The sequence below is a fragment of the Staurois parvus genome, unplaced genomic scaffold, assembly GCF_062004578.1.
Source record: "Staurois parvus isolate SC_StPar_1 unplaced genomic scaffold, SC_StPar_1.0 ptg000123l, whole genome shotgun sequence".
In the NCBI taxonomy this organism is placed as follows: Eukaryota; Metazoa; Chordata; class Amphibia; order Anura; family Ranidae; genus Staurois; species Staurois parvus.
Genome location: NW_028317919.1, coordinates 508,245 through 535,343, shown reverse-complemented (window position 1 = coordinate 535,343; position 27,099 = coordinate 508,245). Strand labels below are relative to the sequence as shown.

At 42.8% G+C, this 27,099-nt stretch overlaps 1 protein-coding gene across 5 annotated transcripts in view; it reads right to left on the bottom strand.

Annotated features, from left to right (window-relative positions):
* Positions 1-24,846, bottom strand: part of LOC149467102 (integrator complex subunit 6-like) — a 93,873-nt gene extending 69,027 nt beyond the window's left edge. For 3 of the 5 annotated variants that reach the window (XR_016312015.1, XM_089672220.1, XM_089672222.1), the window contains exons 1-2: positions 24,430-24,746; positions 24,211-24,288 (exon numbers count right to left, since the gene is read on the bottom strand). Coding sequence is in view for 4 of the 5 variants with exons in the window: in XM_089672220.1 (XP_089528346.1) it covers positions 24,211-24,288; positions 24,430-24,540 (189 nt within the window). In the remaining variant the exon portion in view is untranslated. The other 2 variants (XM_089672221.1, XM_089672223.1) reach the window with 2 other exon arrangements.
* Between the last annotated feature and the right edge of the window lie 2,253 nt (positions 24,847-27,099).

Here is a 27,099-nt window from a genome sequence, read left to right as displayed (position 1 = left end):
CTATTATGGAGTTTCCCAAAGCTGTCATCAGATTCCACAAACAGCACGCTTTGCAAGAAACCTCAACTATGCACAGATGAAGTTACTGGTGTCAACAACGTGATTTAGCGACTTATGAAAAAATTAAATCATGAACAATTGATGGGACTGGTACCCAGGTTTTGGAAGACAAGTGCTCTAGTATAAACTTTTTTTTTTTTTTTTAAATGACACTGACAGACAGTGGACAAGGAAAGGGAGTAATATGCAGCCCTGTACTGGAACAATTCTAGGTTCCAGGATCCATACGGACTCTTGGAGAGACAGCCCATAGCCTCAACCTCAAGTTCCCAAATGCAAGACGGCCTCTTATTTCTACAAATAAACAAAAAACTGTCATTCACACATAACGAATATGTACTCCTACATCCATCGACCTGTAACAGAATGCACCAATATCCATCAGCATGTATAAATGGTTTGTGTGAATAGCAATTTGGTTCAACAAGAGATGGAGAGAGCCCATCATATAGCTGTGACCACACACGAGCGCCAGGTAATGAGTTGCATCCAAAGACAATGGACCTATGCATTTAAATGCCAAAAATAAAACCCACTTTTGAAAGATATCTTAGAGTAGCTTAGAAACAGTAGTTGGCATAAGTATTCTTAATAGAGAAAAGCACGCTACTTCACCCATTCTCAGAGTCAAGTGCTATTCTCAATTATATATGATTGTATTTAACAAATTCGGTTTCCAATGATTGTCTTATTAAAATAATCAACCACTTCATTTAACCATTTGCAGCAGCACATCCTTTTCATAAGAAGTCTTTATTCTTCTCTTGGCTGTAGACTGACTTAATTCTGAACTGGAAAGCACCCGGTAAATTAGTACTTAGTGAAACACACTGCTCAAAAAATTAAAGGAACACTTTTAAATCAGAGTATACCATAAAGTCAATTAAACTCCTGGGATATTGATCCGGTCAGTTAAGTAGCAGAGGGGGTTGTTAAACAGTTTCAGCTGTTTTGGTGTTAATGAAATTAACAGGTGCACTAGATGGGCAACAACAAGATGACCCCCAAAACAGGAATGGTTTTACAGGTGGAGGCCACTGACATTTTTTTCCCTATTCATCTTTTCTGACAGTTTTTCATTAGGTTTGCATTTGGCTAGGGTCAGTGTCACTACTGGTAGTATGAGGCGATACCGGGACCCTACAGAGGTTGCCTAGGCAGTCCAACTGCTCCAGGATGGCTCATCAATACATGTCATTGCCAGAAGGTTTGCTGTGTCTCCCAGCACAGTCTCAAGAGCATGGAGGAGATTCCAGGAGACAGGCAGTTACTCTAGGACAGCTGGACAGGGCCATAGGTCCTTATTAACCCATAAGCAGGAGCGGTATCCTTTGTGCAAGGAGGAACAGGACGAGCACTGCCAGAGCCCTACAAAATGACCTCCAGCAGGCCACTGGTGTGAATGTCTCTGACCGAACAATCAGAAACAGACTTCATGAGGGTGGCCTGAGGGCCCGACGTCCTGTAGAGAGCCCTGTGCTCACTGCCCGGCACCATAGAGCTCGATTGGCATTTGCCATTGAACACCAGAATTGGCATGTTCACCACTGGAGCCCTGTGCTTTTCACAGATGAGAGCAGGTTCACCCTGAGCACATGTGACAGACGTGAAAGGGTCTGGAGAAGCTGTGGAGAGCGCTATGTTGCCTGTAACATCGTTCAGCATGACCGTTTTGGTGGTGGGTCAATGATGGTCTGGAGAGGCATATCCATGGAGGGACACACAGACCTCTACAGGCTAAACAATGGCACCCTGACTGCCATTAGGTATTGGGATGAAATCCTTGGACCCATTGTCAGACACTACGCTGGTTCAGTGGGTCCTGGGTTCCTCCTGGTGCATGACAATGCCAGGCCTCATGTGCCGAGAGTATGCAGGCAGTCCCTGGAGGATGAAGGAATTGATACCATTGAATGGCTGAGCTACATACAATAGAACATATCTGGGATATCATGTTTTGGTCCATCTGATGCCAGGTTGCACCTCAGACTGTCCAGGAGCTCAGTGATGCCCTGGTCCAGATCTGGGAGGAAATACCCCAGGACACCATCCGTTGTCTCAGTAGGAGCTTACCCTGACATTGTCAGGCATGCATACAAGCACGTGGGGGCCATACAAACTGCTGAGTACTATTTTGAGTTGCAGTAACGAAATTTCAACTAAAAAGACTAGCCTGCTGCATCATTTTTTCACTTTGATTTTCGGGGGTGTCTTTGAATTCAGTCCTCTGTAGGTTGATAGATATGAAAATTATCAAACGATGGGGCTTCCTAACACATTGCCCAGTCCACATCAGTATAGATATCCAGCGTGATCTTTTTCCCCATTGAGATCTGATGTGTTTTCAAAGTGTTCCTTTAATTTTTTTTGAGCAGTGCACATTTACATGTAGCGTTAAGCTTCATGCACACTTGGCTTAAAAAAAAACACCAGTTCCATTAGCAGAAAAAAAATAAAACGCTGATAGAGCGTTTTTGTACACAGTTTAGGCAAGTTTAGAATTTTTCTACCATAAAGCTCCAATTGAAAATGCAAACCAGAAGGGGTTTTTCCTGCCTCTAAAATTTTGAGCCTAAAATAGGTCTTTGTCCTAATGTGCATGGACACATAGGGGAACACGGAGCTGCTTCTACAGCAAAAACACAAAACTCCTGCAGAAGCAGCAAATTTTAAAGTGTTACTAAACCCACAACAGTAAAATCCGTCTGTATATGCAGTAAAGCATGATGGTTATACTCACTGTGAAACCTAAGGGGTTAATCCTCTGCATTGTGTAAAAAGGATGTTTGATCCTGCCTTCTCTGATCCTCCCCTTCTACTGTCTCCAATCCATTTTATGACAGAACAGAGCCTTGGAGCAAGCTGCACATGCTCAGCTTGGTGTGTATTGCTAGAGAGGGCTTTTTGTTATCAGTCCTGACAGAGGGTCAGGGGTCCTGCAGCCTCATAGGACAGTCAGGGGAGATTGAGAAGTCCTCCTACAAGCTTTAACCAGTGATCTGCTGAACACTGATAGACGTCACAAGACTGCTATATGCTGCTGATGAGGTATGAAGGTGTTTAGCAGTTTATATTTACTAATATAATTGCATTTCCATGTTCTGTGTACTGTGGGAGACCCAATATAGTGAATGAAGGGTCCTGGGTTTAGTAACACTTTAAGCTAGTGTGCATGGAGCCTAAAAGCAGATATGGACAAACTGTAAACACTTGCCCTGGTCTCCCAAACACTTCATTCTAAAATTTAGGCCTCATACACACAGGATGTTTTTACTGCCACTTTTAGAGGCGTCAGGCATTATTTTTCTGCTTCCGAACTTTCCTCCATCAGGGATGTTCAATTGCTCGAAGCCCGGGACATGTAGTTCTGGACACCAGGCAGGTAGTTTTTTTTTTTTTTTTTTTTTTTAACCTTTAGCCCTGCTGCGGGAAAGCATTCCCGGCCATCAAGGCTGGGAAAGAATGTAATGCAGTGCCATGTGCACTGCATTACATTCATTGGCATACAGTGGAGACCCTAGAGGTCTCAAAATAGAGAACCTGTCACCAAAAAAAATCATTACATGGGAAACGTTTTGTCCCCATAAAAAAAAAAAAAGTAAAAAAAAAAAAAATACACGTTATATATCGCTGCACACACCAGAATGAGAGCAATAATTTTAGCACCAGACCTCCTCCATAACGCTAAACTGATGACCTATAAGGGGCTTTAAAAGCGCGTCACCTATAGAAAATATAGGCTTCTAGGAGAGTTTTCAAAACGTCCTGTATGCATGAGGCCTTAGGCTGTACATAATGCAGCTCTATCACCTGCATTGCAGCCATTTAACAACTTCAGTCTAAGTTATTTGACAACAGCACAGCCAGCCAGTTCTCTCTGTCCTGCAGAACATTACGTGTACACATTGAACTTTGTAGAGAAAACAAACGAGGCTGGTAACAGACGGGTGCTATATGTGTGTCAAAAAAAAAAATCCAAGAAAACAAGTCTATCTGCACCAAAATCTGAACTCCGGCTTACCTGTAATACAAATATCCTATGAAATCACAAACAACGTTTTGGCATTTGTTTTATATTTACTTTACAGATACGGCTTATCCGCCTGATGGGCTTCTCCCTGTCCATAGTCTGTTAAATTAGAACTGAGCATTCGTGAAAAGGGTGAAGCGTCAATGGGGATGAGTTACTAAATCCTCATGCACACTGGACGTTTTTACAGCGGCTGTTTTGGCTTTTGATGTTTTTTTCCAACAGCAAATGTGTCCATGCACACAGACTGTTTTTTGGCTGAAAAAAAAAACCCAGAACTAGTGGGTTTCTAGAAGAGTGTTTTAGCTGTAAAAATGCCCTAATGCTGCAAAACGCCGCAAACCTGCGTTATTGGACTTTTTTGGGAAAAACCACAAACTGCAATCGCGGGAAAACGCAGCAAAGCACAAGGAAAAAAGCTGAAAAACTCATGTTTTTAACATGACTTTATACAGCTAACTCTCCCAGCATTATCAAAACGCCCCGTGTGCATGGAGCATAAAACTGGAGCACTCAGAATGTGGTGCAGCTCTGCATGGTAGCCTATCAGCCTTCAACTTCAGCTGTTTTTATTAAGCTTTGACAATAAAACCTGGAAGCTGATTGGTTTCAATGCAAAGCTGCACCAGATTCTGCACTCTCCAGTTTTAGTAAATCTCCACCAGTGTGTATTAGACATCTAAACATTGTAGTAGTCTGATGGCCTATAAGAATAAGCTATTGATTTCACATTTCTCTGAACTATACCTTTAAAGTAGAACTTTTTGTCCTCTTTGAATAGAGCAATGGAGGTTTATAACTCATGTCAGATTATTTTTTTTTTTTTTTAGCCATCGGTGTCCCATTGCGGAGATTTCTCTTCACGTCCTGTTCCATAATGAAACAGGAAGTGAGGAAATCCTTGCAAATTATGGGAATTCCTTTGGAGCCCCCCAGGTGACCAGAACTAGTATTGCCATTGGAAGATTTCCCCTCTATTACTTTTCTGGGGAAGCCAAAATGTGAGATTTTCATTTACTTTCAATGATAATAGTAAACAGGACAAATAGAGGGGGTGATTCTTCCGAACGGGGACACAGATGACAAAAACCTGATAGCTGTTCTAATACCTCCAAAACAAAAGGAGAAAAAAAAATGTTGCCTTTAGTTATACTTTAAATATGAAAATAGTGGAGGTGCAGTGGATAGTCCTTAGTTTGCATTCTTCACGGTTACTGGAAAATGTCATGTACATTTGAAGAAGAGCAAACTGGCCATCTGGGTAGACTTTGAAGAAAAAGCTATGTTGTGCCAGGCGGCCACTCTGTGAAGATTACCCAAGCCCTACACTTAAGTATATTATATTTCATGAAGGGACACAATGGGCATAGGGAGCTCTGTAGGTTATGTGCACTAAAAGCATACCCATTATGGATATAAAGAGGGCAATAGCTCCCAATAAGTGCACTTTCAGTATACAGCACTGCTTCAGCGCTACATGCACAAATTAAGTGTAAGATAACAAAAATCAATACACTGCTCTTAAATCCCTAGAACAATGTAAATATTGGGAGACATGACACAGATATGCCTGTGACCAGTGAAGAAGCTCCATGTCCCCTGTTTTGCTAAACTCTATCCCTTTACCTCAATGTGTTCAATGGTACAAAAAGCTTCACTTCAACTTCATATCCCACCTTCTGATAACAGAGGGGAAGAACACTTCATACTGGACTTAACGTGTTACTGAACCCAGGACCCTGCACATTCACTATATCCGGTCTCTCAGTACACACAATATGGAAATGCAATTATGTTAGTAAATATAAACTGCTAAATACCTTTTCTCATCAGAACTATATAGCAGTCTTGTGACTTCTATCAGTGTCCATCTGAGCACAAGTTAAAGCTTGTAGGAGACGTTTTCATTCTCCTCTGACTGTCCTAGGATGCTGCATGACCCCTGACCCTCTGTTGACAGGGCTGATCGGCCCTGTGCTGAACACATGCACCCTCCCCGCCCAAAAAAAAAACAAAAAACACACAACTCTTTCGGAATACACATTAAACATTTGCCAGCTATTTTAAAGCACAAGTTCATTGAGAACTAAAAGCCATGGTGACAAACCGTACTTGTAGTTCATTCATTCATAAATCTCTAAATGAATGATGCAGCTATGTGGGCAGAGCCGCACTGTTTTTAAATTGTGACAGCGGGTGTGGGAGAAGATCCCATGCTTGCCGCCACAGAGGGAGGAGGGTACAGGGGTGCTGTATTAACATGTTACACCCCAAATCCAAGTGCAACATGTTACTAAAGGTGAACTTCTTTAACCACCTCCCGCCCGCCATATAGTAATATGACAGGCGCAAGGTGGTTCCCTCATTCTGGGAGGACGTCATATGACTAGGTCTGATATTGTTCTATGTACAATCCTTGTTTTATTGATTGCATGTAATATTCTAATTTTCTGAGATTGTGGATTTGGGGTTTTCATGAGCTGTAAGCCATAATCATCACAATTATGACAAATCACGGCTTGAACTATCTTGCTTTGCATGTAATGAGTCTATCTCATATATTAGTTTCATCTTTTAAGTTGCATTACTGAAATAAATGAACTTTTGCACGATACTCTAATTTTTCGAGTTTCACCTGTAGAAGTTGTAACTTGAAAACCAGTAGATGCTTTGATAGTGACAGTGATTGGTAATGCTAGGACAAGCACAGCTTACAGGAAGAGCGCATTTTCTGCACAACTCTGGACAGCATAGTGCTTTATCTATACACCACATGGCTTCACCCTGCTGTATGTCACATTTTGCTCCATGCATTGTGCTTTACGTTACATATTCCACACCATTGTACTGTGTACATTACAGACTTTGGAATGCAGCAGTCTGTGAATCATATACTGAACAGGGGTCTATTCAGCACACTGCACCTTATAAAAATCATATCCAACACTTAGCCCTCTCTTTATAAAAGAGGAATATAAAGTTGCAGCTACTGTTATCAACATAGAAATGCAAGTAGAAATGTCAAATACTTGAATCTCCCAAAATTATAGCACGAATCCAGGAAAAAAAAAATCCCTCCACAGTACTTCTAATATTCAGTCGCTTTGAACTCTAGTACCACAACTAATATTTTGAAATGGAGTAAAAAGATAAAATTGTAGCTATTTTGTGACATGCTGTAAAATGCTATTTCAGCCCTTGCAGCTCCAAACACCAATTATTGCAGCGTTAAAGGCCAACTCTGTTTTCGGTGAACACCACTGAAATCTGTCAGACACGGGTTGTCTTTGTCCCTTAACACCAATCCACAAGATGTCACTCGATTAGATCTATTCATACCAATAATAATCTTAAAATTACTGTTACCAAAAAAAAAAAAAAAAAATCTGAATGATAGGCTCTTAATACTGTTGTAAATCATTTTTTGTAAAATAAACATGTGTATTGCACAGAGCAGCCCCGACACGCCTCTTCTCAGTACGCCACCACAGGAATTTGCTTCATATGGGGGCGCAACTGAAGGCTCGCTCCCGAGTCAGGCTGTGTGCATCTAATGACACACAGTGCTGCTCAGCCCCACCACCCACTCTCTGCAAGCAGAGAGGGGAGACAGCCGCTGCTGATGGGTACAGCACTGGATCAATACAGGACTCCAATTATTATTTGGCAGAGGGGGGCAACACTACTAGGACATGCTTTACTTTACCCTGGTTCACATATATGCGGCCCGCGTTTTGCACGGGCACGAGAGCCCATTCATTTGAATGGACTCCTGTGCCACGCAGGAAGAAGTCCCTGCACTTCTTCTGAAACGCAGCCCGCATGGGAACCTTGGTGCCCGGTTCGGTGGAGTTATTAAAAAGCGGGCGTTGTGCCATTAGAACTAATGGCTCCCGCCTGCAGGTCAGCATTCCTCTGTGCGGGTGCACGGATTTTCATGCGGATCCGCAGCCGCACCACCCGCACATATATGAACCTAGCCTTAATGCAGAGTACGCATTAATGTGAAAAATGCTCTCTCTTTAGAACCACTTCAATTTGACTTTGCAATAGCCAATACAATTGGATACTACAGGAACTAGTATGGATATCACAGCCTATGAGACTATAAACTATAAGAGTTCATTCATACTTCTGCATGTTAACATATGGAATCTCATACACAAGTTTGTCATTTGCACAAAGACATCAGACCTACCCAACTTGAGCATGGCGAGCTTGATTTTGGACAAGTTTGTCATTGTTTTAAATTGTGCTTGCTCAAATTTATGCATTTTATGTTGGCTGAAAAAGTTCATGACCATTTTTTTTTTAATATGTTGATGTGAGTCAAAGGTCCTATTGATAAAGATGGCAAAAAGAGATGCATATGGAAATATGCATGAAACTTTGCTGTGAATCCAGGCTAAGGGTACTTGCAAACGGAACTGATGTTTAATCATCAGTATTCCTAGTGGAATTTCTTGCAATTATTTTGAGTATATGCACGTAAAAAAATTATTGCTCCCAGAATTCTAATGTTTTCAAATTAACATTGTACATGCATAAAATACTGACCAGGAATGCAGATTTCTTTAATTTTATTTTACTGATCTATATGCAGTGCACGCTTGTGCCTGTGTGTACAGTCACATTGAAACCAATGGTGTGCATTTTCATTAGGGGTGCACCAAAATGAAAATTCTGGTGCCGAAACCGAAAATTCAGGATGCACTTGGCTGAAAACAAAAATTGCAGCAGGCCGGTGTAGTGATCTCTCATCGTCCGTGTCCTGTGACAAATCGCGCCGTAGGGTTCCCGCTCGGCAATCATACAACAGGCCGGGCAGGAAGAAGTTAAAGGGCGTCAGTGTCAGGTGCGCAGGCTGTGCATGGGATGGGTGTCAGGTGTGCAAGCGACACCCATCCCATGCACAGCCTACGTACCTGACACTGTCAGGCTGTGCATGGGATGGGTGCCTGGTGCGCAGGCTGTGCATGGGATGGGTGCCACGACCCCCGACTCCCATTTTATGCATATCCTGTTCCCCCGACACCAATTTTTTGTATAGCCTGCGGCCCCTGACACCCATTTTATGCACAGATAGAGAGAAAACAGGTGGCGCACACGCCTAGTGCATTATCCAAGGTTTATTGTAGGAATGAGATAATAAAAAACACTCACAGACGAAGCATGTATCTAAAAAGCAAAGAAAAATGACAATGGCCACAACGGCAGGCAAGGTGTTCTCACTGTCAGTGCGGTCAAATCTCTTTCCTCAGAGCTGATGACCAACCTCTGATGCCGATGTATGATGTATGGACAGAAAGAGCCTCACTGTTGATGCCTGACGAGGCTCTTTCTGTCCATACTGTTGATGCCTGACGAGGCATCAACAGTGAGGCTCTTTCTGTCCATACATCAGCATCAGAGGTTGGTCATCAGCTCTGAGGAAAGAGATTTGTCCCCGAAACGCGTCAGATTTTGACCGCACTGACAGTGAGAACACCTTGCCTGCCGTTGTGGCCATTGTCATTTTTCTATGCTTTTGAGATACATGCTTCATCTGTATGTTTTTATTATCTCATTCCTACAATAAACCTTGGATAATGCACTAGGTGTGTGCGCCACCTGTTTTCTCTCTATCCAGTGGCCGATTTCCCCGTCTGAGGAGGGCTGCACCCCTGGAACATTTCCTTTGGTTGTCACTGTCCTGGTACCCTTGGCTTCCCTTTTGGCTGTGCATATCCTGAGGCGCTGGAGAGTACATACGATATCCATTTTATACACAGCCTGCTCCCCTGAAACCAGTTCCATGCATAGCCTGCTCCCTCTCACCATGTAATGGACTTAAAAAGCAGCCCAGCTCAGTCCCTCAAGCAGCTCGGCCACTAACATTGTGCATGCGCCAAGGCATCACTGCGCAGCCGCGCCTCCCTCCCGTAGGATGGGTCAGCGCAACCCACATCTCTCCCGGTCAGAATGAAGCAGGGCCGAACCGAGATGCAGCGGCACCTACTCTCTCAATTTCTTCTCTACTGCAACATCCAAAGGACATTTTTGGCACCTGTATCTGGTAGTTTTTTTATATCGGCAAAATGCCAATAGGGCTTATTTCGGCTGAAACAATTCGGCAACCAAAATTTCAGAGCATCCCTAATTTTCATCAGTAAAACTGCCCATATGTCTAAAAAAAGCTGCATTTTAGGCATCAATGTGCAGCGTGCAAAAGATCAATATGTATTTCAACTTTCCAACAGCCACATAGAAAATAAATCAGTTATGATTGAAGTTAGCCTTTAATACTACAGCTCTGTCTCCAAAACATGTTAAAGGATAAGTTCACCTTTTGTAAAACGTTACACCCATATTTAGGGCATAACATGTAATATTCTGCGAACAGACTGGCCCCCGTACCAACCCCCCACCCCCATTACACATTGTGACAGCTATGGAGTTCTCAATGAACTACCACTATTATTATTATACAGTATTTATAAAGCGCCAATAGTTCGCTGAGCGCTGTACATTACAAAGGGGGACAAAACCTGTGACAGAACAATACCAATACAATGCAAAACATGAGGGGATCGAGGGCCCTGCTCCTTGGAGCTTACAATCTAGGAGGGAGGGGATGGTGACACAGGAGGAGATAGCTGTGGGGGATGGAGTGGTAGGAAGAGTGGAGGAGGTAGGCAGGTTAGCAGGGGGTGGGGTAGGCTTCCCTGGAGAGGTGGGTTTTCAGGGTGCGTCTAAAGGAGAGGAGAGTAGGTGATAATCTGATGGGTTTATATAGTTCATTGCTATATGCTTAAACTTTCTGAATAAAAATATTGAAACAGAAATATTTGTGTTTTGTTTCTTCCATTTTTCTTTATTCGAGGAGGGTGGCAAAAAATGTTTTAACGATTTGTAAAAGTTATTTTATAAAGAATACACTGAATACAAATCAACACAAGGCTGCACAGTGGCTAAGTGGTTAGCACATCCGCCTAGCAGTACTAGGGTTGTTGGTTCAAATCCCAACCACAACACTACCTGCCTGGAGTCTATGTCCTCCCTGTGCAGATTTCCTCCAGATTCCTCCCACATCCCAAAGACATGCTGGTAGGTTAATTGACTCCTGTCTAAATTGGCCCTAGTATGTGTATGTATAGTAAGTTAGGGACTTCAAATTGTACACTCCCTGAAGATTAGGTACTGATGTGAATGTACAATATTATGTATATGTAAAGTGCTGCGTAAATTGATGGCACTATATACAGTATCTCACAGAAGTGAGTACACCCCTCACATTTAAGTAAATATTTTATTCTATATTTCATGTGACAACACTGAAGAAATGACACTTTGCTACAAGGTAAAGTAGTGAGTGTACAGCTTGTATAACAGTGTAAATGTGCTGTCCCCTCAAAATAACTCAACACACAGCCATTAATGTCTAAACTGCTGGCAACAAAAGTGAGTAGTGTGAGGGGTGTACTCACCTCTGTGAGCTACGGTAAGTACCTGTAATAAATAAGGCTTTTTTTTTTATAATTTTGTATAAATAAAATCTTGATTTTTTTTTTTATACTACTCTTTTCATACTTTGGTACCCTAAAGTCCCTAGATCCTCATTTATCCCCCCCCCCAGTTACCCATTTATTCACCCTGTAGTTTCTATTCATAATGCATTTTGGGATGTGGTACCATTCCATTCGTGGGAGGTTAGAAACAGATTTTAATTTCTAAAATCTCAAACATTCTTTAACACCCCTTAACAAAAACTGATAAAACCAGGAATTTCAAATTGAGCATGACACAATGTATAAGTAAAGCATACATTCAGTGAAAACTTCCTGAAATCTTAAAGATCCTGACCAATCCTCTCCACGGTTCTTTTACATAATCAAATGCCTTAAAGCAGTAAAGCCAAGTTCACACTAGCTTTGTAAGCAGGTGGCTTTTGCAGGTGTTTTTAATGCTCCTCAAACGCCTATGAAAATTATACACATCACAGCACTCAGTGTTGTTCACACTGAAGTGTTAAAGTCATGACAAAATTGACGCCTCATGTTGAGTCAGGAGGAGTTGAAGCCTTTCAACGCCTCCCATTCACGTCTATGGTGACGCTGCTAACTCCTGTCAAATGCTATAGCGGTATTTGGGAAGACGTCAAGTGTAAACAAGCCCTTATAAAAACTCACAAACAAATGTAATATATTGGAAGTTTACTGTTCATTATATGTTGTGGCTGCATTTGTTTCCGGTTTTTAGTTGGTTTTACTTTATTTTCATCTACTGATCCAGACAGCAACACACACCCCTGCCTATGACTCCTGTATCAAAGGAAACACAATTTATGCCACCCTTGGACTGCAGCACTGTCTGGAAAGTAAAGTGTTAGAAGGAATAACAGATAGAGATGGATTTTACATAAGTGACTAACAATTTAAGTCTATGGTCGTAATTTAAAATCATACTTATTTCCACATTGTCTTTCAGTTATCCCTAGCCTACTCATATTAATCTGAATGATCTTGACATCTGTAAACACATTTTGTGAAGAATCCGCACTCATTTCATTCCTTGAATTCTGTGACAGGTATTTGCTATGCTCTGTGAGTAAGCACTGCTGAGTCACACATTTCACAGAGTTTGATTCTAAACTACAAAGAAGCAGAGAGGAGGAGTTTCAAGAGGCAGAGTCAGTACAGGAATCACTGCTTGCAGGCAGTAAGGTACCATGGGATATGTAGTACTTAGAAATTATTTTGTAGTACTTGGAAGTTGCACCCCCCCCCCCACCCCCCCCAACCACAACCTCTTGGGACACAACAGAAAATAAAAAATCCCAGTGCGTCTTGCCAAAGTAAAGATGAAGAAATTAATCTGGTGCAGCCAACTCTGGATACCTGGGCTAGAATGTGTTTTTATTAAAAGTCAGCAGCTACAGTATTTGCAGCTGCTGACTTAATTTGATTTTTTATTTTTTTTTTAACAAGACTAAAGAAGAGAAGTACAGCCAAATCTCTTTGGGGGGGCAGAGCAGACAGCGGTGACTAAACAGTCACCGCTCTCTGCTCAGTGGCGGTGAGAACTCTGAACACCAATGTGACTGCTGAGTTTTCACCTTTAGGGCTAGCTGCGGACTGATGCTGCATCCACCTAGGAAAGTATAATTTTGAGGAACAAAAAACAAAAACAAAAAAAAACACACTTCTGTTTTAAGGTCTGGTTCACAGTATTGTTATTTCAGATGCAACTTGAGTCACACAGAAGTCGCATAACAAGGATAATCAAGGTTCCTGTCCTACTTTGGTGCAATTCAGTGTGGTTTGGCCCCATAGAATATGCAAACCACACACACACAAAAGCACTTTAAAAAAAAAAGAAGTATAGTCACAGCTTTTTAAGTTGTATGTCTCCTATATATCACAGACGTGCACTGTATTCTGACAACACAGAGCCACTCCAGGCTCTGAAAGATCCCCACCATATGGTTGGGATCCACACAGATGCCAGGATTGGCAGCTGTCTCAGCCTCTCAGTGTGCCGCTAAGAGCCCGAGCCAGCTGCTCTCATCCCTTCACAGCTTAACGCTCCAGTAAGCGCTGGAGGGGCAGAACAGAGCCATTGACTGTTGTTCATCGACTCTCTGCTCACTGAAGGCTGAGAACTGAGCGATCAGTGGTCTTTGATCACTCAGTTCTCAGTCTCAGAAGCACCAATACTGCATCCACCTAGGTGGGAGTATAATTTTTATTTTCTTACTTCTCTTTAAATGGTTCATATGCTCAGACTAGATTATACATTTTGTATGCTTAGCACAGATCTCCCTGCGCAGGGCGCCATGCATTCTGTGCAGTCTGCCATTCAAACAAATGGCTGTATATGGCCATACACCAGTACTTCCTTGCACTGTTCAGGAAAACCTCTGGGAGCATGCACAGGTAAATTATGCAAAGCAGAAATGGTGTTTACAAGAGTACAGCTGCATACAGCCATTATCTTGGACAACAGGCTATAAAAAGCACATGTGGCCAAACAAAGCGCCAGTAGATTTTACTCGAAGCATAAAAAAAAAAAAAAGCCTAATACAGTTTGTGCGCATAAGCCCTTGATGTACGTGAACGAATCAAAAATAAATAAAATTGAACATTAACAGCTATTACCTTCAAAAACATGCAAAAATATTCCAACGTGAAAGAATTCAATGCACAATCAGCTACATGTGACGTGGAAGAAGCTATAGTCTGTGCATAACTCGCATTCATTACATGAATGAAGTTTTTTTTTGTTGTGGTATATGGAATCATTTCTGTGGTACTGTTGTAACTCACTATGGTAACTTCTACCAAAACACCAGGCATATCTCCAAAGCTACTTAAGACTATCGTGCCAAGAGGAGAGAGTCCAGTGCCCACACATTCTGTAAGCCAGATTCAAAAGAAGTGTTCAGACAACTGGGGTGCCTAGACAACAACCCACAGAAGTCAGTTTTATGCTGTTCCTTATTTACCTTTGAGTTTTATACTATAGTATTGTCAGACTATTTTTAATTTGCTGTGTAAGATTTGTTTCCATGAAATATTACAGTCCAGTATTATGCTAAATATGGCTGCAATGTTCGGCTTTTCAACTAAAAAATGAAGAATTTTGCCACTACATGCCAGATCCCATATCAGATCAGAATCAGCACTGGACAGTTCCTATCAACTTCTACCTTTGTAGCTGCATCAGCAAAACAAGCCACAAGCAAACCTTGTTAACAAAGCACGTTTTCATTCTCACCAGGAGGAAAACCCCTGCATTTACCTAACTAGGGTCTCTAAAATATAAAATCCAGTAATCACTTGTCCACAGTGTTCCAATAACTTTTTTTTTTTTTTTTAACCTTTCCATCCTATACTACATATACCTGTACCACTAAAGCATTGCAGGCAAAATGTTACATTCACAATGCTTATTACACCACAATAAACTCATTCAATAAATTAAGGATATAACACTCATGCACTGCCACAAATTAATGATAGCAAGCACCCAAACGTGTTCCCACATAAATAAAATTCCCCAAGAATAGTACTGCACTGCCCCTTAGTGACCCAAAAAAATAAACTAATAAACACCCCCGAGTATCAAACCCAATGTATGAAATTAATAAATCTGTGAAACAAAAAGTCAATAGTAAACAAGACAACAGGCTGAGCCACTAAACCCAAATTATATATGTTTCACATGTCATTTGGATTTAGCGTCTCAGAACGTTTTTTTATTTACTACTGACTATTTGTTTCACAGATTTATTAATTTACACATTGGCTTTCATGGTCAGGAGGGTGTTTATTCATTCAATTAATTGGCTCTATGTAATCTGGCTGCCAAAGGCGCTTTGCTGCACTCTCTGTAAGGGCCCATGTCTACGGACTTTGGGCCATGTCAGTGAGCTTGGTTTTGACATCAATCTAAGATCATTAATAATTGACAGTTGCAGTTGACCTCATTCTGACCTGCTTTAAGCTTCTTTTTTATTCCAATAGACTTGTATTGAAGAGAGAAGCCATTCTAAGGTGTACAAAAGCCTGTCCACACTGGCCCATAAGCCAAACTATAGCTCCAGCACATTAGCTAGTACTTCTACTTCTGTTCCAACCCCAGCCAGGACACTATCTGCAAGGAGTCTTCATGTCATCTCTGATGGTACGTTAACTGGCTCAATTAAGGGCACCCAAGTGCTTCACTTCCTAAGTGCTTTGAGCCCACAGGGAGGAAAGAGCTAAAGAAATACAAATCCATAACAGGTGCACAGGATAGCCTACTTATACTTGGACTAATCTTAGACTTCAAGTTCACCTTCCAAAGGTCTAAATATCACATACAGGAAAAAGCCCCTCCAGTGCATGTGGCTTCCAATCTTCAAAAGTTCTCCCAGAGGGGAACCACCAAAAAAAAAAAAGCAAGTAGGAAAACACGAGCCACAGTATCAGAACCAACTCTTTTCTGGCAACCTGAATCATGCCATTAAAGGAACACAAGGCTACCCGTAGCACCTGTGTACAGAATTGTTAATCTCATTACTTTTCTTTGAACCCATATCAGGAGACAAGTGTGGGGATTTTTTGCCAGGCACCATGTTCTGTCACATTTGATCTGGGATTGGTGTTATTGCCACTCTGTTCTGTTGGCTTGTGTCATTTAAGATGTCACTAACCCAAGCTCCTCCCTACTAAGTTGGATAGATGTGTTTAAGTATTGAGGGGTTTACATAACTCCTGACCTACCTCGCTATTTTGACTGTAATCTTCTCCCGTTACGGTCATCTCTTAAGCCACGCTGTTCTTCTTGGAACGGGCTCCCACTTAATCTCCTTGGCCATACTAATCTTCATTAAAAATGATGATCCTGCCTAAATTTACCTAGATTTTTTAAAACTGCCCTATTTGGGTCCCCGCCTTTTTTTTGTGAGGTTGATACAAGTGTGGGCTCCTTAATGTGCAGTGACGTGCTGCCCAAATCCACTCTTTGGCTACCCTTTAGATTTACTACTTGGCAGCGATGTTCGTTTTCACATATTTGCGGCTCATGATTTTACCAATGCTGCCGTATGTTTGGAGGCTGCTTATTTGGGATCCTTGGCAGAGCTCCGGAACTTTGTTTGCATAGGGCCCAAATTCTACAATATGGTTTTGAGTCCATTGCGTGCCAACTGGAGGGTGTGTGTGTGTGGGGGGATATTGCGTTCAAATCAGTGGTCCCCTGCACAACCCCTCTGGGGCAATCCTTCCTTCCCCCAGCTCCGTACTATTCCACACCATCAACTTTGGGCACTTAGAGCATTAAAAAGTTCTGGTGGATTTCATGCCCTCTGGAACCCTTTTGTCCTTTAAGCAACTTTCCAGTAAATTCCACCTGCCAGCTTGGATGCAATTTCAGTACAGCCAAATGAGCCTTGCTGTTAGGGCCCAGTTCCCTCAGATGCCCCTTCACCAATCTGATCCGATTGAAGAGCTACTCATCCAGAATATCGACAAACCTCTTTCCACGCTATATCAGGCTCTCATTACCGATTCCCATAAGCTTGAGCATACATGAAAGATTTGGAGAGATTATATTCATTTCCTGGATAGACAGCGATAAGGACTGTTTGGAAGGTGGTTCTAAATTGGTAATTTCTTCTAGGGATAAATTGATTCAAGTTAAGTTTCTACACAGGGTATACTACACTCCCATGAGGCTCCATAGGATGTAACCGGAACGTGACCCAGTGTCCCCAATGCCATGTACACCCAGAGGTGTTATTTCCATATGTTCTGGGACTGAGTATTGCAAGCTTCTGGTCTGCAGTTTTCAAACTAATCTTTTGTTACAGCCATCACTGCCTACTTCCCCAGAATTGGCTTTTCTGGGGATTCAGGATGACGATTAGCACTACAACCATGCTAAAATTGTTGATTTTGTGCTAAAAAGAATTCCTCCTAAAGTGGGCCTCCTTGAATCCCCCTACTGGGTCCTCCTGAGAAGCCATGGTGGATACGGCCCTACCTGTGTATAAAATCACAAACAGTAGGAAAAATTATTATTTGATCCCCTGCAGATTTTGCAGGTTTGCCCACTAACCAGAAATGAAAGGTCTATAATTTGTGTAATAGGTGTATTTTAAGTGAGACAGAATATCAACCAAACATCCAGAAAAAACACAATAGAAATGTTCTACACTGAGTTGCAGTTCAGCAAGTACAATAAGTATTTGATCCCCTACCAACCAACAATAATTCTGGCTCCCACAGACTGGCTATGTGGCACACAGATTAATCCTATCAACTTAAAAAGGTGCTCCAAACAACTTATTATGTGTATAAAAGACACATCCACAGAATCTCTCTTTCTTGGGCACCATCATGGGCAAGACCAAAGATCTGTCAAAGGATGTCAGGGACAAGATTTTAGACCTGCACAAGGCTGGAATGGGCTACAAGACCCTCAGCAAGAAGCTTGGTGGGAAGGAAACAACTGTTGGAACAATTATTTGCAAATGGAAGAAATACAAAATCATCAATCACTCTTTGTCTGGAGCTCCATGCAAGATTTCGCCTCACGGGGTAAGGATGATCATGAGAAAGTGAGGGATCAGCCCAGAACTACACGGGAGGAGCTTGTGAATGATCTCAAGGCAGTTGGGACCACATTCACCAAACAAACCATTGGTAACAATACACCGCTATGGATTGAAATCCTGCAGCGCCTGCAAGGACCCCCTCCTCAAGAAAGCACATATACAGGCCCGTCTGAAGTATGCCAATGAACATCTAAATCACAGGTGTCAAACTGGTGACCCTCCAGCTGTTGCCAAACTACAAGTCCCATGAGGCATTGAAAGATTGACAGTTACAAGCATGACTTCCAAAGGTAGAAGCACGATGGGACTTGTAGTTTGGCAACAGCTGGAGGGCCACCAGTTTAGCTCCCCTGATCTAAATGATTCAAAGAATTGGGTGAAAGTGCTGTGATCAGATTAGACCAAAATTGAGCTCTTTAGCATTAACTCAACTCGTGTTTGAAAGAAGAAAAATGCTTACTATAACTCCAAGAACACTATCACTAAAATCAAGCACAGAGGTTTAAACACTATGCTTTGGGGCTCGTTCTCTGCTAAAAAGGTAGAGGCAGGCTTTGCCGCATTGAGGGGCCAATGGACAAGGCCATGTATTGTAAAATCTTGGAGAACCTTCTGCCCTCAGCCAGAACACTGAAGATGGGTCGTGGATGGGTCTTCCAGCATGACAATGACCCAAAACATACTGCCAAGGCAACAAAGGAATGGCTCAAGAAGAAGCACCTTAAGGTCATGGAGTGGCCTAACCAGTCTCCAGACCTTAATACTATAATGTCCTGTGATGTCACCTCAGCTTTTACAGGTTCTCCCCCAGGGCCGTGCAAAGTGGATAAGGTATTCCGCAGGGCAGTCCCATACCTCTACTTCAGAAGATAGCTTAAAGCCTAAGTTTTGCTTAAAAATAAATTATATATATATATATATATATATATATATATATATATATATATATATATAAAAACATACAGGGCTCAGAATAAATGAGTACACCCCAACAGATGTCAAAATTTTACCTTCCTTTCAGAATCAACATTTTCTAATGGGACACTATAATACAAAATACTACCACAAATGTGGGCCATAGATTGCAAACTAGATTTGGTAATTTGCACACACACATAAAAAAAATATATTTTTCATAAATTCATTCAAGACCATGTTGTAAAAATGAATACACCCCAATAAAAGTCTTAGAAACAAAGCTAGATCTTAGATAACAAAATCCTAATTAACAAGAATTCAACTACAGGTGAGTCTATTAATTAAACAGATGTCCAGCAGACAGCTGATTATAAAAGGGCGTTAAAGAAAACCCCTTTCCATTTCATGCTGTCAGCAACTACACACATGGAAGAGAAATGTCACAAGGCCTGAGAAAGAAAATTTCTTTATGCAAGAAAGGTGAAGGCTACAAGAAGATTAGCCAGCAAAGCTTTACTCATCAGTCAGAATAATGTAGCAAAAGTGATACAAAAATGTAACAAACATGGAACAGCAACCATCTTGCAGAGATGTCCAGGCCATCCAAGGAAGTAACACATCGTCAGGAGCATTTTCTGATGAGAAGGGTTGAAGAAAAATCACCATGCAAGTTCACTGCAGTTAGCTATAGAAGTAGAAATCCAAACTGGGGTGATTGTTTACCATGACTCAATATGGCGTACACTGAAGAGGAATGGCATGCATGTATGTTGTCCAAGAAGGAAGCCTCTCCTAAAGCCCATGCACAAAAAAGCCTGCCTAGAATTTGCCAGGCCCATGCTGAAAAAGAAGAAGACTACTGGGACTGGAATGATGAGAGCAAGATAAATCATTTTATAACAGATGGCTTCAAAACTGTATGGCGTTGCTAAGGTGAGGAGTCCAAAGAAAAATGCATGGTGCCTACAGTGAAACATGATGGTGGCAGTGTCCTTCTGTGGGGCTGCATGAGTGCTGCTGGTGTCAGGGAGCTGCATTTCATTGACTATATCCGGAATTCAGATGCACTGCTCTGTATTGAAAGAGAAGATGCGACCATCACTCCGTGCCCTTGGACGTCGTGCACTTTTCCAACATGACAATGATCCAAAACACATGTCTAAGGCCACTGTTGCATTTCTGAAGAACAGGGTGAAAGTGATTCAGTGGCCAAATAAGTCTCCTGATCTGAACCCAATACTAGATGTAGGTTTTGCTGTCGGGTGTATTCATTTTTGCATCAACTAATTTGAGTAAAACTTAAGATTTTGTAATCGAAGTTATATTATTAACCTTATTTTCATGTAATGAGCTAAACAAATGTTCTACACAACTCAGTTTTGTCAACATTTTGCAAATTGTTCTTGTGTTCATTGAGTTGATTAAAATCTTAATTTTCAAAAGGGGTGTACTCATTTATGCTGAGCACTGTATATATCGGCACAAGGGATGTTACTTACATTTATTCCAAAGTGTCCTCTGTGCTGGTGACAGTTATAGCAGAAAACCTCTGTCCCTTCCCCAAATTTCACAGCCATAATCTTCCAGTGCTGTGGGGGTTAGAGTCAAGGGACCTGTCATAGGCACTCATCAAGAGTGCTGACTATGCCGCCCCTTTCTCCATTCATATAAGCTGTACTATAGCTTCCATACGTGAAAAGTGATCTATGGATGGAAGAATAGCAGCTGAATGAAAGATCTACCTCCACCATTCGTAGATCACTTTTCATTCATGGAATCTAGAATACACATTCTATGAATGGAAAAGGTGGGCAGAAAGAGCGGACATAGACTGCACCCTAGATAAGTGACTAACAATTTCCTCGACTCTCTTAACCCCCACATCACCGGAAGACTGGGGAGCAGAGGATTTCAGGTTTCAACCAGGACAGCTGGTACAAGGGATACTTCAAATTAAATGTATGTTTTGTACCTTGTACGGTTTATTTATTTAAAGGTTTTAAACTAAACTTAGGCATTAATCTAAAGTTTACTCAGAAGCAACATGTAAAACCATTTTTGGATTCCTGTGTCTTTCTTTTGGCCTGTATGGCTGGGGAAGGTTCTAATGCAGTGTGATCTGTACTGCATTAGATACACTGGGTGACAAGCGAGACATCAGGCCTGGTGCCTTATGAAAGAGAACCTGTCACCAAAAAAAAAAAAATCACATAAAGGGATGTTCTGTCCCTTTGTATTACTTCCTTTGTGTGAAATATCTGGTGATCTTGCCAATCCCCGTTTCCATATTATAAACTGACCACACTAGGCATAAAAGGTCATCCCAGCGTGTTCAGTTTTCTAGTTGTGCTAGGACAACCTGCCTGTCCTCCAATGGTCAAGACTTGTGCTGACAACCCCCCATCCTGCTCAGCCATTCACTGGGAAGGTTAGTGTACTACTGCTGCTGCTTCTCCACCCCCCTCCTCTCTACAGGCTGGTACACATGGATCAACTATCGGCCAGTTCAACAGAAACTAGCCAACATTTATCGCATATGTAAAGCAGCCTGTCTGACAGAAGGTGATCAACAGCCAGCTTTTATCGAATCGGCATGCTGGAAACCAGCATCCAATGGCCCCCTGTGAGTACACAATAGCTCAAACGGGGAAGATCGCCACACTAACATTATTTAGCTAGTATGACTACTTCTCTTTTTATTTTGTTCGTTCTGCCCCCTGGGGTGAAAAAAAAAAAAAATAAAATCCTTGTGTGGAATTAGCAATACCCCTTATGCTTAGATCCTACATCCCCAATGATGCATAACAATAGAGGAACATAGAGAGGGGTTAAATAAAATTCAAACGTAGATTTCAACCTAACGAGACAACCATTTTTATACGGTAACGAGACTGCACGGATGCAGGTTACATACAAGATTACATGGATGTGCTGCTTTTGTTCACCATGATGCTAGCTAAAATTATAATTGTTTTATGGTTATCTTTACACTGAGCTGACACACTATGCATTTCTCTGATCTGTTGATATTTTGTAAAACGACTTTTACTGTGTTGGATATTGTATATATGTCAATAGATCCAGCCCACATGGAAGTGGGAAGGGCTTAAGATTTCCACCTGTCATTTGTGGTATAGAAGAGGGGACAACCTTTGAAACATGGTAGCCTCTATAGACCCGAGTGGCTTCTTCAAGATAAGACATTTGTGCAGCCATCCTGGCATTTCCATCCCTAGTGTGACAGACCCAGCCAGGACAGGGTATTTTGGAGGGGACTGCAGGCTAGCCTCTTCCTTACTGACCATGGGCTCTGGCATTGGAGGGGGCTCTATTCTTTGTGTGGTTCATGTCTCCCCGAAACACAGACTGAGAACTGGAGGACCCAGATACAGATCGGGGGAATCTGTGATTTTTTTTTAGAGTATATACAGCTCAAACCAACATTGTCTGCTTTAACCCCCTCCTGGACTCAGGGCAGATGTTAATATAATCCGCTCAAAACAACCTGACACTAGTCTCCTGTAATCTGTTTCATAAGGTGTTACAGGTTTACAGTTGCCTTTTTCCCATTGTAATTTGTCACCTATTGTTTGTCTGCTGGCTAATCCTCCTGGAGGTTCCTACATGATGGGATTAGTCTTGTGTCAACTTTACCTTGTTACCCAATCATTGTGTGATGTTTATCCCAATGCGTTATATTTGTTTTTACTGTTCAGGTGGGGACTGTCCGTTTCTGAAGTATATAAACAAACCTTTATTTCTGTTCGATAAAAGTGATTCCTTTCGTTTTTGCCTCAACATCCTGTCTGTGAACGATGCTTGTGGTAAAGTGCTGGTATTAGCCCTCGGTCTGCAGAAAGGGTTTGGAGGGCAAGATGCACTGTTTGGCAGACCCACCCAGGCGGTCCGTCACATCTGGGTTGCATTGGGGTGCTTGCATTTACATTGAGTATAACAATTACTCTATTTCATCAATACATGTTCTTTTTTAAAAGGCAATGTACTAGATTGGTGAGCAATTTATTTGTGTTTTTGTTGTCTCGACCCTTTAACTGTTACATCTGCTTGTTCTCTTTAACAGACTTATGGCTGGATCACCAGGTAAAGGAAAAAGCTTAGAGAAGAGAACACAGCCACCACATCTAAGAATTGTTAAGCTGCAATATGATAAACGTTTGCGTTTGGCTTTATCTGTTTAAAAAATGCAACGATTTCCAAAATATTTTACTATGTTAGCAGGGCCCTCCTAACCCTCTTGTATTGAACTGTATTGTCTCCCGTTATAGTGTAAAGCACTGAGCAAACTACATACATCCTGTATAATAATAATAGTAGCCCTAATAACTTTGCCTTTATACATGCATGATGTCAAAAGGTTGCTTTAGTATAAAAAATAAAATGGGATTTAAATTTTAAAAAATGAGAACTAGTGGCAGGGGTCTGTTAAAGAAGCAGCATCATATTTGGCATTTATGAGTAGATGTCCTAATAAAGTGAATCATTTTGGTGCCTCGTGTTATACAATCTGCAGAGGAGGAGGAGCTCTTGTCCCATAGGAGGACAGCACATCCCGAATAAAAGGCCGGGCTCTACAAGTGCCACACTCAGCAATCCACCCTACTCCTTTCCCAGGGCGCATGCTTACCACTGAAGCCTGTACTTCCTCCGCCCCGCCCCCAGGATGGCAGTAGAGGAACTCTCAGCACCGCCGCTCCCCCCCATTATTGATCATTATTTTGCCAATCACTGCGCAGCTCGGGCTAACCAGGAAAGGGCGTGCCCCGACCTCCCGTTCACCAATCAGGCGGCGACTGCCCTTGACGTCACCGCCCCCCTTTACCCTCCAGCGCTCTCCTCCCCGCCTCCATCTCGAGCAGCCTCAGAGCTCATACAAAAGCAAGATGTCGGCCATCTTCAGTGGCCGCCACCGGGCGCCTCCCGCCGAATTTCACTCCGAGACCCCCCACTCCGCCCGTCACAGCCTGCCGCCGGCCTCCGTTGTGCGGTGTGTCCCCTGAAGGGCAGTTCCTGGAGGAGGGAGGGCGCTAGAGCGGGCCTAGTATTCCGTACCGCCACGGAGTCGGGTGTCACAGGGAGGAGGAGGGGGGAATGATGCGTTTACCTTGATGCAGTATGGAGGTTCGTCATATGTAACCAGCATGTACCTGTCGCCCCTACTAGCCGGATCCCGGGCACGCAGCTGCGGGGACACAAACACAACAAGGGAGGGGGGAGTGAATATCACACAACAAGCCAATAAACTACAACCCCCATCCATCCAGCCCCCCTCCCTCTATAGATCACCGTCCTCCGAGACTGACACACAAGTCCCGTTCGTTACCTTCATAAATATCTCAACCGCGCCTTTGGCAATATCCAAATAGGTCGTCCCCAGATACGTCCGCTGGTTCATAGAGGCGGACGTGTCTATGAGGAAAAGTAAAATAGGCATTTTCAGCGCATGCTAGGCGGAAGCGCCAGCCTAAGCTGCCCCGAATGCCGCCGTGTTATGTCCCCCCCTGGCCGGGGGTGTCTGCTCATCTACGGCACTTAGTTGGGTTTGACGGTTGGAGGAGAGGGGGGGGTCGCCCCCTCTGTATAGAGGGAAGACGTCTCGCGCGGCCGAGCCGCCCCTTCTACTGCTCACTTGAGCTCTGAGTCTCTTTACCGTGTTCACTGATAGATAACTTCTCTTCCCTCACCTCACCGAGCGCACCATGTGACCGGGCCGCGCCGCCATTGGCCCGGCGGCTTTGCATATTCATGAGCGGCGCTTGCCCGCGCGCCACGTGACGGCCCGCCTCGCTATTGGCTGGCGAATGCTCTGCGTATTTGCATATGCATGAGCTGGGTTTGGCCTTTTGCAGAGGTTGGTCCAAGGGGCTCCTGGGAATTGTAGTCTGCCGGGGCTCCTGTGTTGTGGTTTCCATGTTTTCAGTGGGTCGGAGAGGCCGGACATGGGGGGGGATTTGGGGGCAGCCGCGGGCCTTGGTTAAAGACGGACTGCCGGGGAGGTGCTAACCAGAGGAGGCTGGCTATACACCGAGAGATGTGATCGTCCTGGACGGAGCTGGCTGAGAAGGAGGCGGGCATATGGTGCATGTGGGGTCATTGCTGCCCATGTGACCTGACACTCCAGGCTGCTGGGTTCTGTGCCTGTCATCACTCCTGCTTCATATATGTCAATGCACCATACCTTAGGCACACATGGGTGCTATGAATCGCCTCAATTCTGCCTGCCAAGTGCTCTGCTAAAATGACAGATCGCATGTTCAGGTGCCATTCTGCGATTTGTCATTTAGGTAGAGTGTTTTGAAATTGCCACGATTCAGCCCACAAATTCAAAATGCTCAGCTAAAATGACAAATCGCATTTTCAGGTGCCATTCATTTTAATAGCACCTGAAACGCAGTGTGGTTCTGCTGCGATTGCGGCAATCCACATCACGTGAAGCGCGTCCACCAAAAGATGTTTAGGAGCTTCTTTTGGGTGACACTTCGCACGATGCAGTTTGCTGCGATTGAGAACCGCACTGCATTTTCAGGTGCCATTAAAATGAATGGCACCTGAACACGCGATTCTGCGATTTGTCATTTAAGCAGAGTGTTTTGAAAACGCCGCGATTCAGCCCACAAAATCAAAATGCTCTGCTAAAATGACAAATTGCAGAATCGCATTTTCAGGTGCCATTCATTTTAATGGCACCTGAAACGCAGTGTGGTTCTCCGATTGCGGCAATCCACATCACGTGAAGTGCGTCCACAAAAAGATGTTTAGGAGCTTCTTTTGGGTGACACTTCGCACGATGCAGTTTGCTGCGATTGAGAACTGCACCGCATTTTCAGGTGACATTAAAATGAATGGCACCTGAACATGCTATTCTGCGATTTGTCATTTAAGCAGAGTGTTTTGAAACTGCCACGATTCAGCCCACAAAATCAAAATGCTCTGCTAAAATGACAAATTGCAGAATCGCATGTTCAGGTGCCATTCATTTTAATGGTACCTGAAACGCAGTGTGGTTCTGCTGCGATTGCGGCAAGCCACATCATGTGAAGCGCATCCACCAAAAGATGTTTAGGAGTTTCTTTTGGGTGACACTTCGCACGATGCAGTTTGCTGCGATTGAGAACCGTACCGCATTTTCAGGTACCATTAAAATGAATGGCACCTGAACACGCGATTCTGCGATTTGTCATTTAAGCAGAGTGTTTTGAAAACGCCGCGATTCAGCCCACAAAATCAAAATGCTCTGCTAAAATGACAAATTGCAGAATCGCATTTTCAGGTGCCATTCATTTTAATGGCACCTGAAACGCAGTGTGGTTCTGCGATTGCGGCAATCCACATCACGTAAAGCGCGTCCACCAAAAGATGTTTAGGAGCTTCTTTTGGGTGACACTTCGCACGATGCAGTTTGCTGCGATTGAGAACTGCACCGCATTTTCAGGTGACATTAAAATGAATGGCACCTGAACATGCGATTCTGCAATTTGTCATTTAAGCAGAGTGTTTTGAAAACGCTGCGATTCAGCCCACAAATTCAAAATGCTTTTCTAAAATGACAAATCGCGCATTCAGGTGGCATTCAGTTTAGGCTGCATTCACACCTGAGCAATTTTCAGGAGTTTTTGCAAGTTGTAAACAGGTCTTTTCAGAAGAGTATTACAGGCATTTTACAAGTGTATTCAAGCTTCAGGTTTTTGTTTTAGCCAATTGAAATCACTAGGGAGAGGAGATCAGTTAATATAGGCTCAGAAATGCTTTTATCAAGCGTTTTCAGACATTTTCATCGAAGTCTATGGGGACAAAAACACTCAATTCTGCCTGAAAAGAAGCTCATATACTTTTTGGAGTGACAGGCATTTTGCTACAAGCAGTATAACGCTCAGATGTAAACAGGTGCCATTGACATACATGGGATTTTACTTGTTGAGTGTTTTTGAGCTACAAGCTACAAAACTCTGAAGTGTGAACACGCGATGATAAATCGCTGCAAACCATAACGCGC